Source organism: Babylonia areolata, chromosome 24 (assembly GCF_041734735.1).
Source record: "Babylonia areolata isolate BAREFJ2019XMU chromosome 24, ASM4173473v1, whole genome shotgun sequence".
Taxonomy (NCBI): domain Eukaryota; kingdom Metazoa; phylum Mollusca; class Gastropoda; order Neogastropoda; family Buccinidae; genus Babylonia; species Babylonia areolata.
The window spans coordinates 151,984-169,036 of NC_134899.1; the positions used below are offsets into that span (position 1 = coordinate 151,984).

The 17,053-nt window shown below is 47.9% G+C and overlaps 1 protein-coding gene across 2 annotated transcripts in view; it reads left to right on the forward strand.

Moving 5' to 3' along the window:
* Positions 1–17,053, forward strand: part of LOC143299013 (sodium- and chloride-dependent taurine transporter-like) — a 160,138-nt gene that overhangs the window by 80,238 nt on the left and 62,847 nt on the right. For both annotated transcript variants that reach the window (XM_076612086.1, XM_076612085.1), the window contains 2 exons: positions 199–333; positions 11,996–12,099. In XM_076612086.1, coding sequence (XP_076468201.1) covers positions 199–333; positions 11,996–12,099 — 239 coding nt within the window. The remainder of the gene's footprint in view (positions 1–198; positions 334–11,995; positions 12,100–17,053) is intronic.

The window sequence follows — 17,053 nt, forward strand, 5'->3', positions numbered from 1 at the left end:
TGTATTTCATGGGTCTTGGCGCAGGTGGTGTATTTCATGGGTCATGGTGCAGGTGATGTATTTCACGGGTCTTGGTGCAGGTGGTGTGTTGCTGTAGGCAATGTATTGCTGCAGGTGATGTATTTCACGGGTGTTGGTGCAGGTGATGTATTTCACGGGTCTTGCTGCAGGTGATGTATTTAACGGGTGTTGGCGCAGGTGATGTATTTCACGGCTACCAGTCCCTACGTGCTGATGCTGGTGCTGCTGATCCGAGGCGTCACTCTGGAGGGGGCCAGCACAGGGCTGCGCTACTACCTGCTTCCGGAATGGAGCCGGCTTCTGGACATTCAGGTAGTCAATATGTCGTACCTCCCACCCCCTGAATATCTCTAATTACCACTCCACACAGTGATGGATATTCAGGTAGTTAATATGTCTTACCTGCTACCCACTAAACAACCACTTTATTGTGTAGTGTTGGATATTCAGTTCTTTTTCTTTTTTCTTTTTTTTAAGGACAATGTGAAAATCATCATCAGATACTGATACTGGTGCAATGTTATAACATCAATGTACAATGGAATATGTCTAATGCTACCGTCCGTCTGTTAATAATTACGATGTAATAATTAATTGCAATGTTTTTAAAAGCGAATATGTGAAATGCTTTTATTTGAGAACACATGTTTATTACTCTTGTTTAATCAAGTGATCCGCGTGTGTGGGGTGGGTGCGGGTGTGTGCTGATTATCTGGTTGCGGTTTTCCGCAAACGTATCTTTATTCTTATCTTATCTGTCTATTATAATCAATGTGCAGTATAGTAGGCTATGTTTATAATTATATTCAAATAATGTTTCTTAATTCTTTCTGTTTTTACATTAAGAATACTAGTTATTACCTGCAGTGTGTGGATGTATGTATGAAACGGTGTATAGGATATTTTTTACATTTTTATCTTCGTAATATTCGTAAAAGCTGTTGTTGACTTTTACAGTTATGGTCCCCATGTTGTTTACTTGTCTATGTTGTGATAATGGACCTGACCAAAATTCTCCAGTTGGAGATAAAGTTATTCTTATTCTTATTCAAGCAACACAATGGAAAAAGAACGGAATCCATATAATTATTTCAGTTAAACACATGGGACCTCACTGTCGCGCTACGGCTGACAATGACAGACGGACGAACGATGACAACCCTCTGCACCAGTCGGAACAACCAAAGTCCACTTGAAATTATAACATTTGTTCAGAAAAACAAACAAACAAAAATAATATTCGGTATTTACGAACATGAAATTCAACACAAACTAAACAATACTGTCACGACCACCACACTCACGCGCATACACTCACCGGTATAGTCTGCTGTGCTCAGTCTCTGCCGCCGCAGTCAAAAATACATCAGCGGTCAGGAATGAATGGGATAAGGAAGATAGATAGTTGGGGACAGTGACAAGAAACTCCAGGCAGAGCTGGACAGTACAAGGTCTTCATAGAAGAAGCCCCCCTGTCAAGTGTTTTGGCCCTTAACTCCTTACACTCTAAGGGGGCCGGGCCGCACCCAGGTCATGACTCCTGATGCCCTTGTATTGCCGCCTTTTCTTCTTTTTTTCTCCTGGTCCTCAGCAGGTTCGAACCCGCGCCTTCAGGGTGGTCGCCACTTCAGGACTGAGTCACCTTTTCTGGCAGACGTTTTAACCACTGAGCCATCGCACGCCTAGTTTCAGTAGGGAAATTTAATCCTCATTCTTCCTCGACCAGATCCAGCTGGAACTCTTTTCTGCTGCTTCTGTCATTGCCGTGAGAGCCCATGTCCTCTCTCTGCCAGAAATCGACAGCTGTTTCATGAGGCCGTAGGCAGATGCGCCCACGAACCCTCTTGCACCAATCTCCATGGCAAGGACTTCGCTCAGCCTGCTGGCTAGACAAACATACTTCTCGGTCTTGTAGATGTGGGCTTCCTCCATTCGTATCGGACAGTGAGCTCAATCAGAATCGCTTCTTTCGTTGCTTTGGAGTGGAGTACTATGCCAGGTCTCATGCCGCTCTTGCTGATGATTTCTGGATGTTTCTTCCCCTCTGGTAGGTCAGCTGTGCATTCCCAGTCTTCGGCACCATCAAGCAGCCCACGTTTCCATGCTTAGGAAACTTTGGATGCTGTTCCTGGCCAGACGTTATTGCCTTCTGCCGAGCGGAACTCTACTGGAACTTCTGGTGGGGTTGGTGCTCCTTGGACAGTGCTCACCACGTGTGCAATTTCTTTTAGCACTTGGTTGTGTCTCCATGTGTACCGACCTTGGCTCAACGCCGCTTTGCATGAGCTGAGGACATGTTCTACTGTTTGTTTGCTGTGGCAGAGTGGGCACACAGGGTCATCTGCTTTCCCCCATTTCACCAAGTGTGTATTCGAGGGAAGGAGGTCGTACACAGATCTTAGGATGAAGCTGATCCTCAGAGAGGCCATGTTCCACATGTCACTCCAGTTGAGGCTCCTTTGGAGTGCATTTTCCCATGTTGTCCACTGGCCTTGCTGGACTGCCTGGACTCTTATCATCCTCTTCCTTCTTGATCTCCTGTATGATCATGTCTCTTTTTGCTTTCCCCCTTGCCTTGGACCTCCATTCCATCTTTGTCGATCCCAGGCCCTGTCTGTTCGTTTGGGTGTGTTCTATTATTTCCTTCAACACCCTCCTCAACAGGGACTCGTCCGTATCTGACGAGGTAATTGCAGCCCTCCCACAGCTACCAGTCAGTGACTCGCTAACTGCCCCTCCCACCAAGGCCGAGACCCAGAAGGCCCTGAAGCTGACAACGTCAGGAAAAGCACCAGGAGCAGATGGAATCCAGGCTGATATCTACAAGTATGGAGGCGAGGTGCTGACAGACAAGCTGACCGCCCTGTTCCAGTCTATCTGGGAGAGAGGGGAGATCCCCAAGGATTTCAAGGATGCTTCAATTGTCCACATTTACAAACGGAAGGGAGACAAAACATCCTGCGATAACCACCGTGGAATCTCTCTCCTTTGCATCACTGGCAAGATCTTCGCCCGCATCATACTGAACAGACTGGTTGACCTTGTCTCCAACACAGTCATCCCTGAAGCACAGTGCGGCTTCCGCTCACGCAGGGGAACATGTGACATGGTGTTTGCTGTACGCCAGATGCAAGAGAAGTGCCGTGAGCAGATCAAGGAGCTCCACATGGTCTTTGTAGACCTGACTAAGGCCTTCGACACGGTGAACCGCCGTGGTCTGTGGAAGATCCTCCTAAAGTTCGGCTGCCCAAAGAGCCTAATCTAGCTGATTGCGTCATTCCACAATGGCATGCAGGCGAGAGTACAGGAAAATACTGACATGTCGGATCCGTTCCCTGTGGTATAATGGAGTGAAGCAGGGCTGCATCCTGGCACCCACACTGTTCTCCATTCTCTTCTCTGCCATGCTGATTGACGCCTTCCAAGACTGTAACCGGGGCACCTACATTCAGTTTCGCACAGATGGCAAACTTTTCAACTTGCAGCGACTCCACGCTAGGTCCAGGGTGTTTGAGGCACTGTTGAGAGAGTTCCTCATCGCTGATGACTGTACGCTTGCTGCACACACCCATGAGGACATTCAGTTCATTATGGACAGGTTCTCAACCTCCTGCAGGCGCTTTGGACTCACAATCAGCCTCAGCAAGACCGAGTCCATGTACCAACCAGCTAGCTCACAGAACGCCAGTGCCTCCCCCCACCTGCATTCAAGATCAATGACACAGAGATCGTCAGACAAGTTTTGCTACCTGGGCAGCACCCTATGCAGCAACGGAGCCATTGATGCAGAAGTGATGCTGCGCATCGCCAAGGCCAACGCCGCCTTTGGCAGACTCAACAACAGGCTGTGGAACAACAAATGCATCAGGCTCAGCACCAAAATCAAAACCTACAGAGCTGTTGTTCTGACCACCTTGTTGTACTGCTGTGAAACATGGAAGACGTATCGCCGTCACATTCAACAACTTGAGCAGTTTCACCAGAGATGCCTACGAAAGATCCTCGGCATAAAGTGGCAAGACAGGGTCTCCAACTTCCAGGTCCTAGAGAGGAGCGGCCTGCCTAGCATCGAAAGCCTGCTGATCCAGTGTCAGCTACGCTGGACAGGACACGTTGTCCGCATGACAGACAGCAGGATCCCGAAGATGCTTTTGTATGGCCAGCTGAAGGAAGGCCACCGTGAACTTGGAAGACCCTGCAAGTGCTTCAAGGACACCTTGAAGACAAACCTCAAAGCCTGTGACATAGACATCGCTTCCTGGGAAACTGATGCCCTTGACTGCTCTCGCTGGAGGATGCTGTGCTCCAGTGGCATAAAGACGTTTGAAAACAAGAGAACGCTGGCCATTAAGGAGAAGCGTGAGCGAAAGAGGCTCAACATCTGGGGACGTTTTCCCTTGCAACACCTATGGGAAGTGCTGCGCATCCAGAATCGGCCTCTTCTCCCATATGAGGACACACACCGACAGATAAGCCTGCCTGCCTACTCATCCGTCGGAACGACGGGAGACTCCATCATTAATTGCTTCAACTTGAGACTTTTTTCGCTGCAGTGACTGCCTCCCTGACTTTTCATTTTCTGCCAGTCTTCAGCTTGGGTTGGTTGGATCTCACAACACTGTCTCCTGAATCTTCGAGCATGCTTAGAAGTCTTGCCTTCCCTACCTTGCATTCTTCGACAAGGGACTTCGGTAGCCTCAGCTTTGCTTGGCGACAGTAGAGTGCCACGTCAGTGAGTCCAGGTGGGACACCAAGCCATTTGCGTGTACTTGTTGATCTTTTCCTCAGTTGACTTGACTGTGCTACAGCAATGATACAATATATAAGGAGAGGCCACAGGAGCTTTGGTATCAACATGGACTGTAGGTACCACACTTTGTATTTGCCAGGAAGGCCACATTGGTCTATGATATGCAGGCCTTCTGCTATCTGCTTGGTTTCCTTTCCTCTTTTTGTATCTTTCAGGGACTTGTCATACCAACTTCCAAGGCTCTTGACTGGTTCATCTGACACCGTTGGAATGGCTTGGTTGGCTACAGTGAATGTGACCGTTTCAGCTACCTTTCCTTTTCGCAGTGAGAGGCTGCGTGATTTCTTTGGTTTGAAGTTCATCCTGGCTGAGGCAACTAGCTCGTTCAGCCGTTTCAATATTTCACGGGTGTCATCCTCTTTTGTTGAAGGACTGTTGTGTCATCCATGAAGGCTTTCAAAGGTGGAATCTGGTATCCGTTACCGAAGTCGGCTCGATCCGTTCCCTTCATTAAGGCCTTCAAGATCACTTCTATTGCCAGCACGAACAGGATTGGAGAAACTGCACAGCCCATGGCTATGCCCACTTCCACTTCCAGGTTGATCCAGTTTGGTGGTGAACCGCATTGAGAAGCCATGGAAGAACTTCTTAAGCATTTCCCTGATGTTCGTTGGTACATGGTGCATCTCGAGAGCCATTTGGATCATCTCATGAGGATCTGACCCGTACGCATTCGCCACGTCCAGCCATACCACGTCAAGGTTCATTTTCTCTATCTTTGCTCTTTGGATTGCATCCCAGATCATTGTGGCATGTTCTACACAGCCAGGAACTCCTGGGATGCCACCTTTCTGGACTGACACATCCAGGTACTCATTTTTCTGTGAGGTATTTTGTCATTCTTGCAGCCATGACAGAAAAGATTTTTCCTTCGACATTCAGAAACGATATTGGTCTGAACTGGCTGATCACGAGTTCCTCGTGAACTGTGCTCGACAGTAACTGTATTCATGGTTAGGGATCACTCACTCTGTCCACGATGTCTTTCTTTTTTCCTGTTTGATGTTTTTGCTTGATGAATGAAGACGTACAGTAAAGAATGTCTCAACAACACAACAAGTCTGGCCTGTCTTTGAAGGTTTCCAGCCATCACCCCTCGCTATTTTACAGCTATTATCCACTGGTCGCTGATCTTTAGGTACCTCCATGCTGATCTTATCACTCTGTGGAGCCACTCAAGGACTTTAGGACATTTCTTGTACAGCAGGTACGGCATTTCGTTTGGCCCTGGTGATGATTTGGTCCTGCCTTTCTTGACCACTTGCTGTACTTCCTCAAGGGTTGGTGGTTTATCGCAGAACTACTTCTCTGGTTTCCTGGGATGAACCAAACCCTTGAGATCTAGCAGTTTCTTGCTTTGCGGATCAGAATACCATCAGCACTTAACTCAACCACAGCGATCAAATCCTTCCAGCCAACGCTGTTGTTGCCGCCACCGCAGAACACAGTGCCAGTCCTGCACCATGCAGACCTCCCTCCAGCCCACAACCAGCAGAACACAGTGCCAGTCCTGCACCATGCAGACCTCCCTCCAGCCCACAGCCAGCAGAACACAGTGCCAGTCCTGCACCATGCAGACCTCCCTCCAGCCCACAGCCAGCAGAACACAGTGCCAGTCCTGCACCATGCAGACCTTCCTCCAGCCAACAGCCAGCAGAACACAGTGCCAGTCCTGCACCATGCAGACCTCCCTCCAGCCCACAGCCAGCAGAACACAGTGCCAGTCCTGCACCATACAGACCTCCCTCCAGCCCACAGCCAGCAGAACACAGTGCCAGTCCTGCACCATGCAGACCTCCCTCCAGCCCACAACCAGCAGAACACAGTGCCAGTCCTGCACCATGTAGACCTCCCTCCAGCCCACAACCAGCAGAACACAGTGCCGCGCCATACAGACCTCCCTCCAGCCCACAGCCAGCAGAACACAGTGCCAGTCCTGCACCATGCAGACCTCCCTCCAGCCCACAGCCACAACCAGCAGAACACAGTGCCAGTCCTGCACCATGCAGACCTCCCTCCAGCCAACAGCCAGCAGAACACAGTGCCAGTCCTGCACCATGCAGACCTTCCTCCAGCCCACAACCAGCAGAACACAGTGCCAGTCCTGCACCATGCAGACCTTCCTCCAGCCCACAACCAGCAGAACACAGTGCCAGTCCTGCACCATGCAGACCTCCCTCCAGCCCACAGCCAGCAGAACACAGTGCCGCGCCATGCAGACCTCCCTCCAGCCCACAGCCAGCAGAACACAGTGCCGCGCCATGCAGACCTCCCTCCAGCCCACAGCCACAGCCAGCAGAGGAGTGGAACCGTCCAATAAGAACAACGGGGAAAAAACCTAAGAGTGTCAGTTATGCCTTCTAAAAGATGCTAATCGCACCCAACCTATCATCCCGCCCATCCAACCTGCCGTTACAATAACGCATTTAAACTTTAACTCGATTTGATTTAATTTCTCCAAAGATAATAAACATTATTATTAATATGTCCCATGAACACAACCACAATGATAGGAACACATATATTCACGACATCTCTTAATCATAACAAAATAATATGAACAGCTACAGCAAATACAAAGCAAACACGCGCATTCACAGCCTCTGCCATCCCCTCCACCACCACCATTCCTGCAAGTCCCAACGACCAGCAGACCAAGGAAACATCACACACCCTCACCTCAAACAGGTCATGTGAAAGATCTGGAACTGGTGTTCCAGCCGTTGCAATGCCCGCCGACAACGACGACAACCTGCTGCTCCACCACAGCAGAAGACATGGGGAGATCACCCCCCCCCCCCCCCCAAACACCTGGTCCAATGTGACTCCCACAGCAGAAGACATGGGGAAATCAACCCCCAAAACACCTGGTCTAATGTGACTCCCACAGCAGAAGACATGGGGAAATCAACCCCCAAAACACCTGGTCTAATGTGACTCCCACAGCAGAAGACATGGGGAAATCAACCCCCAAAACACCTGGTCTAATGTGACTCCCACAGCAGAAGACATGGGGAAATCAACCCCCAAAACACCTGGTCTAATGTGACTCCCACAGCAGAAGACATGCGGAAATCAACCCCCAAAACACCTGGTCTAATGTGACTCCCACAGCAGAAGACATGGGGAAATCAACCCCCAAAACACCTGGTCTAATGTGACTCCCACAGCAGAAGACATGCGGAAATCAACCCCCAAAACACCTGGTCTAATGTGACTCTCACAGCAGAAAACATGGGGAAATCAAACCCCAAAACACCAGGTCAAAAATTACCCTCACAGCGGTTGACAGTGGAGTGCCAGACAGAGACATGCACAAACTAAACTGAAACACAACTCGCTGACGCCAGTTGCTCCGCACGTGAGATTCAGGCCAGACGCGTTGCTTGCCAATTGGCGGCTTAGAAAAATACGTGAACTGAGGGGACTCTCACTCTGGGTATGTCGAAGAAAAATACGTCATCTGAGGGGAGTCTCACACTCTGGGTATGTCGAAGAAAAATACGTTATCTGAGGGGAGTCTCACACTCTGGGTATGTCGAAGAAAAATACGTCAGCTGAGGGGAGTCTCACACTCTGGGTATATCGACGCGTGACACTCATTACATGTAGCAACTGATTCCACCTAATCAGCAATATAGAAAGGCATACCAAAATACACAGTTATGATATACCTTTTGCATAAACATTGATATGCACACGCATACACATGCAAATACACCCGCATCATCATTGCGTGAATTGAAATTTCGCCACAATTTGTTATGAGTTTATTGTTTTCAAGAAGTTTAACATATGAATACCATTTATTTTGTTAAAAACCGTATTTAACATTTCCATTGAATGCACATATCTTTCTACTTTAAAATGATTTCTTAAACCAATCAAAAAATGCCATACACATGGTCTAATTTTATTTATTCTGCATCTGTATGCAAAAGTGTTTTGCTAAAAGAATAATGAGATTAAATATTTCAACTTTTTTTTTTTACATTATCATTTCCCAGAAGCACTTGTTCTATGTTTAACTCTTTTTTTTTTTTTTAACAATTATCACACTTTTCCTTTTCTCGAAATCCCTCCAAAACAAGGCTGGCAGGTGTGTGTTTGTGAACAGGTAAGGTGACACAAGGCTGGCAGGTGTGTGTTTGTGAACAGGTAAGGTGACACAAGGCTGACAGGTGTGTGTTTGTGAACAGGTAAGGTGACACAAGGCTGGCAGGTGTGTGTTTGTGAACAGGTAAGGTGACACAAGGCTGGCAGGTGTGTGTTTGTGAACAGGTAAGGTGACACAAGGCTGGCAGGTGTGTGTTTGTGAACAGGTAAGGTGACACAAGGTTGGCAGATGTGTGTTTGTGAACAGGTAAAGTGGCACAAGACTGACAGGTGTGTGTAAGATAAGATAAGATAAGATAAGATAAGAATAACTTTATTATCTCCAACTGGAGAAATTTGGTCAGGTGCATTATCACAACATAGACAAGTAAACAACATGGGGACCATAACCGTAAGAGTCAACAACAGCTTTTACGAATATTACGAAGATACAAATGTAAAAAATATCACATACACCGTTTCATACATACATCCACACACTGCAGGTAATAACTTGTATTCTTAGTGTAAAAACAGAAAGAATTAAGAAACATTATTTGAATATAATTATAAGCATACCCTACTATACTGCACATTGATTATAATAGACAGATAAGATAAGAATAAAGATAATTGCGGAAAACCGCAACCAGATAATCAGCACACGCCCGCTTGTGTGTGAACAGGTAAAGTGGCACAAGACTGACAGGTTGTGTTTGTGAACAGGTAAAGAGGCACAAGACTGACAGGTGTGTGTTTGTGAACAGGTAAGGTGGCACAAGACTGACAGGTGTGTGTTTGTGAACAGGTAAGGTGGCACAAGACTGACAGGTGTGTGTTTGTGAACAGGTAAGGTGACACAAGACTGACAGGTGTGTGTTTGTAAACAGGTAAGGTGTCACAAGACTGACAGGTGTGTGTTTGTGAACAGGTAAGGTGACACAAGACTGACAGGTGTGTGTTTGTGAACAGGTAAGGTGACACAAGAATGACAGGTGTGTGTTTGTGAACAGGTAAGGTGGCACAAGACTGACAGGTGTGTGTTTGTGAACAGGTAAGGTGACACAAGACTGACAGGTGTGTGTTTGTAAACAGGTAAGGTGACACAAGACTGACAGGTGTGTGTTTGTGAACAGGTAAAGTGGCACAAAAATGACAGGTGTGTGTTTGTGGAAGGTAAGGTGGCACAAGACTGACATGTGTCGGTGTGTTTCTGAACAGGTAAGGTGGTAGAAGAATGACAGGTGTGTGTTTCTGACCAGGTAAAGTGGCACAACACTGACAAGTGTGTGTTTGTGGACAGGTAAGGTGGCACAAGACTGACAGGTGTGTGTTTATTAACAGGAAAAGTTGCACAAGACTGACAGGTGTTGGTGTGTTCATGAACAGTAAGTGTGTTTGTGAACAGGTAAAGTGACACAACACTGACAGGTGTGTGTTTGTGAACAGGTAAGGTGACACAAGACTGACATGTGTGTTTGTGAACAGGTAATGTGGCACAAGAATGACAAGTGTCTGTGTGTTTGTGACCAGGTAAGGTGACACAAGACTGACAGGTGTGTGTTTGTGGACAGGTAAGGTGGCACAAGACTGACAGGTGTGTGTTTGTGAACAGCTAAGGTGGCACAAGACTGACAGGTGTGTGTTTGTGGACAGGTAAGGTGACACAAGAATGACAGGTGTGTGTTTGTGAACAGGTAAGGTGACACAAGACTGACAGGTGTGTGTTTGTGAACAGGAAGGTGGCTCAAGACTGACAGGTGTGTGTTTGTGGACAGGTAAGGTGACACAAGACTGACAGGTGTGTGTTTGCGGACAGGTAAGGTGACACAAGACTGACAGGTGTGTGTTTGTGAACAGGAAGGTGGCTCAAGACTGACAGGTGTGTGTTTGTGGACAGGTAAGGTGACACAAGAATGACAGGTGTGTGTTTGTGGACAGGTAAGGTGGCACAAGAATGACAGGTGTGTGTTTGTGAACAGGAAGGTGGCTCAGGACTGACAGGTGTGTGTTTGTGGACAGGTAAGGTGACACAAGAATGACAGGTGTGTGTTTGTGGACAGGTAAGGTGGCACAAGAATGACAGGTGTGTGTTTGTGAACAGGAAGGTGGCACAAAAATGACAGGTGTGTGTTTGTGGACAGGTAAGGTGGCACAAGACTGACAGGTGTCGGTGTGTTTGTGAACAGGTAAGGTGGCACAAGACTGACAGGTGTGTGTTTGTGAACAGGAAGGTGGCACAAAAATGACAAGTGTGTGTTTGTGGACAGGTAAGGTGGCACAAGACTGACAGGTGTCAGTGTGTTTGTGAACAGGTAAGGTGGCACAAGACTGACAGGTGTGTGTTTGTGAACAAGTAAAGTGGCACAAGACTGACAGGTGTGTGTTTGTGAACAGGTCAGGTGGCACAAGACTGACAGGTGTTTGTTTGTGAACAGGTAAGGTGACACAAGACTGACGTGTGTTTGTGAACAGGTAAGGTGGCACAAGAATGACAGGTGTGTGTTTGTGGACAGGTAAGGTGGCACAAGACTGACAGGTGTGTGTTTGTGAACAGATAAGGTGGCACAAGACTGACAGGTGTGTGTTTGTGGACAGGTAAGGTGGCTCAAGACTGACAGGTGTGTGTTTGTGAACAGATAAGGTGGCACAAGACTGACAGGTGTGTGTTTGTGAACAGGTAAGGTGGCACAAGGCTGACAGGTGTGTGTTTGTGGACAGGTAAGTTGGCACAAGACGAGGTGTGTGTTTGTGTGAAAAGGTAACCGGGTGGATTTTTCGACAGAACCTTTTGTTGCCATGGGTTCTTTTACGTGTGCATGCTGCACACGGGACCTCGGTTTATCGTCTTATCCGAATGACTTGCGTCCAGACCACCACTCTTGGTCTAGTAGTGGGGAAGAAATTATTGGCGACTGAGCCGTGATTCGAACCAGCACACTCAGATTCTCTCGTTTCCTGGGCGGACGCGTTACCTCTAGGCCATCACTCCACATGTACATGTGTGTGTGTGAACAGGTAGGACAGCTGCAGTGGGTAGATGAAGGTTGTGTTGTACTCTGTTGACAGGTGTGGGTGGATGCCGGCACACAGATTTTCTATTCCTATTCTGTTGGTCTGGGGACACTCACAGCTTTGGGCAGCTATAATAAATTCAATCACAATGTATTCAGGTCAGTGATAACAGTGTGTATGTATGTATGTATGTATGTATGCACACACGCACGCACGCACACACACACACACATACACACAGCCCAGCGCACATAATTATGTGTCCAGGGCTATGTATGTTTTGTGTCAGGCTACGTGTGTCAGTGTCAGGCAATGTGTATCGAGCTATATGTATCGGGGACTTTGTCAGTGTTGTACAGGGACAGTGTGTTGTACAGGGACAGTGTGTTGTGTGTTGTGCAGGGACAGTATATTGTGTGTTGTACAGGGACAGTGTGTTGTACGTGTGTTGTCTGTTGTACAGGGACATTGTGTTGTGTGTTGTACATGGACATTGTGTTGTGTGTTGTACATGGACAGTCTGTTGTGTGTTGTACAGGGACAGTCTGTTGTGTGTTGTACAGGGACATTGTGTTGTGTGTTGTACAGGGACAGTCTGTTGTGTGTTTTACAGGGACAGTCTGTTGTGTGTTGTACAGGTGTGTGTTTGTGTGCCTGTGTGTGTGTGTGTGTGTGTGTGTGTGTGTGTGTGTGTGTGTGTGTCCGCGTGCGCGCGCGTGAGCGAGTGTGTAAGTGTGCGCATGTGTCAGGAGAGCTCTGTGCACATGTGTGTATTTTCATGTGTGTTGACGAGGATGTGGATATGGGTGTGGATGAGGATGTGGGTGAGGATGTTGGTTTGGATGTGGGTGTGGGTGTGTGTGAGGATGTGGGTGTGGATGTGAGTGTTGGTGAGGATGCGGGTGTGGGTGAGGATGTGAGTGTGGGTGAGGATGTAGGTGTGAATGTGGTTGAGGATGTGGGTGTGGATGTGGTTGTGGCGGGGCTTTGGGGATTGTGCGTCGTTGGTGTTTGTGGGTGAACACAGCTCTTTACCTTGTGTGGATGTGGGGGTGTGGATGTGGGTGTGGATGTGGGGGTGTGGATGTTGGTGTGGATGAGGATGTGGGTGAGGATGTGGATGTGGGTGAGGATGTGGCTGTGGGTGAGGATGTGGATGAGGATGAGGATGTGGATGTGGGTGAGGATGTGGGTGAAGGTGTGGGTGAGGATGTGGATGTGGTGAGGATGTGGGTGAGGATGTGGATGTGGGTGAAGATGTGGGTGAGGATGTGGATGTGGGTGAGGATGTGGATGAGGATGTGGGTGAGGATGTGGGTGTGGGTGTGGATGTGGGTAACGATGTGGGTGTGGTGAGGATGTGGGTGTGGATGTGGGTGACGATGTGGGTGACGATGTGGATGTGAGTGAGGATGTGGATGAGTATGTGGATGTGGGTGATGATGTGGGTAAGGATGTGGGTGTGAGTGACGGTGATGGTTAGGATGTGGGTAGGGATGTGGTTGAGGGTGAGGATGTGGGTGAGGATATGGGTGAGGATGTGGGTGTTGATGTGGGTGACGATGTGGATATGGGTGAGGATGTGGATATGGGTGAGGATGTGGATGTGGGTGAGGATGTGGGTGTGGGTGACGATGTGGATGTGGGTGACGATGTGGGTGTGGATGTGGGTGTGGATGTGGGTGACGATGTGTTGATGATGTGGGTGTGGATGTGGGTGATGATGTGGGTGAGGATGTGGATGTGGGTGAGGATGTGGGTGAGGGTGTGGATGTTGGTGAGGATGTGGGTGAGGGTGTAGATGTGGGTGACGATGTGGGTGTGGATGTGGGTGAGGATGTGGATGTGGGTGAGGATATGGATGTGGGTGAGGGTGAGGATGTGGGTAAGGATGTGGGTAAGGATGTGGGTGTCGGTGAGGATGTGGGTGACGATGTGGATGTGGGTGAGGGTGTGGATGTGGGTGAGGATGTGGGTGTGGGTGAGGATGTGGGTGTTGATGTGGATGTGGGTGAGGATGTGGGTGTTGATGTGGGTGAAGATGTGGGTGAGGATGTGATGTGGATGAGGGTGTGGGTGTGGGTGAGGATGTGGGTGTGGATGTGGGTGAAGATGTGGATGTGGGTGAAGATGTGGGTGAGGATGTGATGTGGATGTGGGTGAGGATGTGGGTGAGGGTGAGGATGTGGGTAAGGATGTGGGTGTGGATGTGGGTGACGATGTGGTTGAGGATGTGATGTGGGTGAGGATGTGGATGTGGGTGAGGATGTGGGTGTGGGTGACGATGTGGGTGAGGATGTGGGTGACGATGTGGGTGAGGGTGAGGATGTGGGTGAGGATGTGATGTGGGTAACGGTGTGGGTGAGGATATGGATGTGGGTGAGGATGTGGATGTGGGTGACGATGTGGATGTGGGTGAGGATGTGGGTGAGGATGTGGATGTGGGTGAGGATGTGGGTAACGGTGTGGGTGAGGATGTGGGTGAGGGTGAGGATGTGGATGAGGATGTGGGTGAGGATGTGGGTGTGGGTGAGGATGTGAGTGAGGGTGATGATGTGGATGAGGATGTGGGTGAGGATGTGGGTGAGGGTGAGGATGTGGATGAGGATGTGGGTGAGGATGTGGGTGTGGGTCCATTGGGGTAAGGGAGTTCGGTGAATAAACTTCAAGTTTGAGAGGCAACAGCTGTCCCATAAAGTTGACGCATAAACGATTACTGGCAGAATATGTGCACAGAAGAAGAGCTTTCGTGAATGGACATTACGGATCTTTTTGATTTTTGCTAGTTGAAGTATTCTATTTGAGAGACGTTTACTTAAGTACTTCGTATGATCAGTCCAATAATGACACCTAGAGTTTTATGTGAATCTACCTCTTCAATTTTATTGACGCCTAGGAATAGTGGTTTGAAGTTATGTTTCATTTTTTGTCTTTTTTGTCGTGCACATACATACATGCACTTCGTTTTCTGAGCATTCAAGGACATGTGATTCAAGTGTGTCCAGTCATTAAGTTTCAGAATGTCATCTTGGAGTTCATTAGTTAGTTTACTGGCGTCTGAATTGCTTGAATGTAATGATGTGTCATCTGCAAACATTTCACATTTACATTTCATATAACAAGGTAAGTCATGTGGATGTGGGTGTGGATGTGGATGTACATGTGTGTGTGTGTGTGTGTGTGTGTGTTTACATCTATTTGCTTGTTTGTTTATTTGTCAACATTACTGTTTATTTTTATCTATTCATTATCATTACTTTTGTTCTTAAAAAAAAATTAATTTGATATGATTGATTTTTGTTTTATTTATTTATTTATAAATTTATTATAAATTATCCATTCATTAGTTTGTATATACGTATATTTATTTTCAATATTTTCTCTGATATATATATATATATATATATATATATATATATATATATATATTTGTTGTTGTTGTCCTCATGGCCTCAGGGTCTGACTAAGCGCGTTGGGTTACGCTGCTGGTCAGGCATCTGCTTTGCAGATGTGGTGTAGCGTATATGGATTTGTCCGAACGCAGTGACGCCTCCTCGAATTGTTGATACTGATACAGGGACAGTGTGTTGTGTGTTGCACAGGGACAGTGTGTTGCACAGGGACAGTGTGTTGTGTGTTGCACAGGGACAGTGTGTTGCACAGGGACAGTGTGTTGTGTGTTGCACAGGGGCAGTGTGTTGTACAGGAGCAGTGTGTTGTACAGGGGCAGTGTGTTGTTTGTTGTACAGGGGCAGTGTGTTGTGTGTTGTACAGGGGCAGTGTGTTGTGTGTTGCACATGGGCAGTGTGTTGTGTGTTGCACAGGGACAGTGTGTTGTGTGTTGTACAGGAGCAGTGTGTTGTACAGGGGCAGTGTGTTGTGTGTTGTACAGGGGCAGTGTGTTGTGTGTTGCACAGGGGTAGTGTGTTGTACAGGGGCAGTGAGTTGTGTGTTGTACAGGGACAGTGTGTTGTACAGGGGCAGTGTGTTGTGTGTTGTACAGGGGCAGTGTATTGTATAGGGGCAGTGTGTTGTGTGTTGTACAGGGACAGTGTGTTGTGTGTTGTACAGGGACAGTGTGTTGTACAGGGGCAGTGTGTTTTACATGGGCAGTGTGTTGTGTGTTGTACAGGGACAGTGTGTTGTACAGGGACAGTGTGTTGTGTGTTGTACAGGAACAGTGTGTTGTGTGTTGTACAGGGGCAGTGTGTTGTACAGGGGCAGTGTGTTGTGTGTTGTACAGGAACAGTGTGTTGTGTGTTGTACAGGGACAGTGTGTTGTACAGGGGCAGTGTGTTTTATATGGGCAGTGTGTTGTGTGTTGTACAGGGACAGTGTGTTGTACAGGGACAGTGTGTTGTGTGTTGTACAGGAGCAGTGTGTTGTGTGTTGTACAGGGGCAGTGTGTTGTGTTTTGTACAGGGACAGTGTGTTGTGTGTTGTACAGGGGCAGTGTGTTTTACATGGGCAGTGTGTTGTGTGTTGTACAGGGACAGTGTGTTGTGTGTTGTACAGGAACAGTGTGTTGTACAGGAGCAGTGTGTTGTACAGGGGCAGTGTGTTGTGTGTTGTACAGGGGCAGTGTGTTGTGTGTTGTACAGGGGCAGTGTGTTGTACAGGGGCAGTGTGTTGTGTGTTGTACAGGAACAGTGTGTTGTACAGGGACAGTGTGTTGTGTGTTGTACAGGGGCAGTGTGTTGTACAGGGGCAGTGTGTTGTACAGGAGCAGTGTGTTGTACAGGGACAGTGTGTTGTGTGTTGTACAGGGACAGTGTGTTGTACAGTGGCAGTGTGTTGTGTGTTGTACAGGGGCAGTGTGTTGTACATGGGCAGTGTGTTTTACATGGGCAGTGTGTTGTGTGTTGTACAGGAACAGTGTGTTGTGTGTTGTACAGGGGCAGTGCGTTGTGTGTTGTACAGGGACAGTGTGTTGTGTGTTGTACAGGGACAGTGTGTTGTACAGGGGCAGTGTGTTTTACATGGGCAGTGTGTTGTGTGTTGTACAGGGACAGTGTGTTGTACAGGGGCAGTGTGTTGTGTGTTGTGCAAGGACAGTGTGTTGTGTGTTGCACAGGGACATGTGTTGTGTGTTGTACAGGGACAGTGTGTTGT